The sequence below is a fragment of the Gobio gobio genome, assembly GCF_949357685.1.
Source record: "Gobio gobio genome assembly, chromosome: 25".
NCBI classification, from domain to species: domain Eukaryota; kingdom Metazoa; phylum Chordata; class Actinopteri; order Cypriniformes; family Gobionidae; genus Gobio; species Gobio gobio.
Genome location: NC_137121.1, coordinates 32,056,459 through 32,058,751, shown reverse-complemented (window position 1 = coordinate 32,058,751; position 2,293 = coordinate 32,056,459). Strand labels below are relative to the sequence as shown.

Sequence of the window (2,293 nt, the reverse complement as noted above, 5' to 3'; positions counted from 1 at the left end):
ATTTGTTTTTGAAACATGAAAATCAGTTTGACCTAGTCTTTACTGCGATAGCTCCTATCACTGACAAAAGACAGTCTGTTTTTCTCTACAGTAATTGCTAAGGTTACATGTGGTGTCCTTACTACACTGTCAGTACTACACACTCAGATTTTTTACACTTCAATGAAGATAATTTACATTTAAAATAAATGTACTTTAAAATGGCAACAATTTTCATAAAGTGTTTTATCTGTGGCATGTGAAAACAATCGGTATCTAAGGCAAGGGTCATTTTTCTGTCCCCTAATTTAAAATGAACAATTCTTGAAAAGAACTATGCAAACGTCTTATTCTTTTTATGCACTTTTCTATAAAAATGTGTTATTGTAATGTTGCAGTAAAGACATTTTATAGAGATGAAAATTGAACATCTTTTTCAAATCTTCAACTTTGTATGCGCTACATTTGTATATGTATTTCAGCATGTGATGGTTATAAACGAAATCTTGTTTTACGTGTTTTCAATTGCCAAGTGTTACTAAAAGTATAAATCTGCTCACAAGACTTTCAAAACGCTCTTAAAATGGAGAAAGTGAGTGGTTCTTAAAAGAACCTTTGGGGGTTTGACAACCGCGGAGCGCGTTTATTTGGATTTGGCGGGCTTCTCGGTCTTCTTGGGCAGCAGCACGGCCTGGATGTTGGGCAGCACGCCGCCCTGAGCGATGGTCACTCCGCCCATAAGTTTGTTCAGCTCCTCGTCGTTGCGCACCGCCAGCTGCAGGTGACGGGGGATGATGCGGGTCTTCTTGTTGTCCCGAGCGGCGTTTCCAGCCAACTCCAGGATCTCAGCGGTAAGATACTCGAGCACAGCCGCCAGATAAACAGGAGCACCGGCACCGACGCGCTGAGCGTAGTTTCCTTTGCGGAGAAGCCTGTGAACACGGCCGACGGGGAACTGCAGTCCCGCCCTGGAGGAGCGAGTCTTAGCCTTCGCTCTCGCTTTACCACCGGTTTTGCCTCTGCCGCTCATTTTCTTCAATCAGTTGCTACAACCTTCTCAGTTGAAGTTAACAGTCCAGGGCCGGCTAATCGAGCCGCGCCCGGGCACGGTTCGGATCACTCACACTAGTCAAACGAACCGCGCTTTGGTGGTCAAACGCACTCGGGCACGGTTCAAACTGGCTAGTGTGAGTACACCCTTAGTTGTCCTGTTGTAGTAGAAAGTATTTTCAAGAGTTCTGAGTGAAAAATATACAGTAGATTTTTCGTCGCACTTTTTTTGCTCGTCCAGAGTTTTTATCAAATCTTCAGCTACTCCCCAATAATACTGTAGTACGGTCTGTTTTGAAACTTATCACATGTTGAAGGCCAAAGAAGAGATTATTCTTATGGTGTAAATTCAGCTAAAGGGAAACTTACAGTGTAAATCACAGAGGCCTGACTCATTTATATTCTGCAAATATATCTGAAATGTCACAAAAATATGCTGTTATACTGCAATTAATTCATTCAATACATTAATTGTCATTCAGCATCTCTGTATATGATATAATGAAGATCTTCATCAAACGAATCTTATAAAACTTGATTTTTAATAAACAAAGGACATGTCCCGTTAGATCAGGGTCAGGGTTAAATCACATGGTTTTGTGCTCTAATGCTGCCTTCACATGCTATCGGAAATTTGGTCATTCCGACTTCTGAAGTCGTGATTAAGCTCATTGCATTAAAGTTTCAAAATATGAGGGCGTTCATGTGCAATTTTTACCTAGGAAACTCGTATTTAGGATAATTCCGAGAGCACGTGAAGGCAGCATAACTATATAGAGGGGAGGGGCGCTGGCTTCTGTCAGGTCCTGTAAGCAAATATAAACTGCCTCCTTGTAGTACTTAATCTCCATTCGTTGTCTTTGTTTGACTGACGAAATTAATCTGACTGAGTTAATCATGTCCGGAAGAGGCAAAGGCGGTAAAGGACTCGGTAAAGGAGGCACTAAGCGTCACCGTAAAGTTTTGCGCGATAACATCCAGGGAATCACCAAACCCGCCATCCGTCGTCTGGCTCGCCGCGGCGGTGTCAAGCGCGTCTCCCGCTTTCTTTCCGTTAAGTCTCGGGTTCTGTTAAGTTTCGCCGAAAAGTTTCTCAACGAGTCTCCAAAAGCGCGCTTCAACTTCAAACAACGACCACAAGACTTCCATCCAGCCGCCAACATGCCACGTGATTGGCTTCCCAAGACGTCGATCAAAAGACACGACCAATCCTTCAGAGAATCAAAGACCCGGGAAAACCCCTCTCCAGGCGGAAAAGGGAGTC

The 2,293-nt window shown here is 43.3% G+C and overlaps 1 protein-coding gene across 1 annotated transcript; it reads right to left on the bottom strand.

Annotated features, from left to right (window-relative positions):
* Positions 1-622: 622 nt before the first annotated feature.
* Positions 623-1,009, bottom strand: LOC307121942 (histone H2A-like; the record flags this gene model as incomplete). Its single annotated transcript, XM_079809731.1, has 1 exon — positions 623-1,009. One exon carries the CDS (start codon positions 1,007-1,009, stop codon positions 623-625), a length of 387 nt encoding a protein of 128 aa, XP_079665857.1.
* Between the last annotated feature and the right edge of the window lie 1,284 nt (positions 1,010-2,293).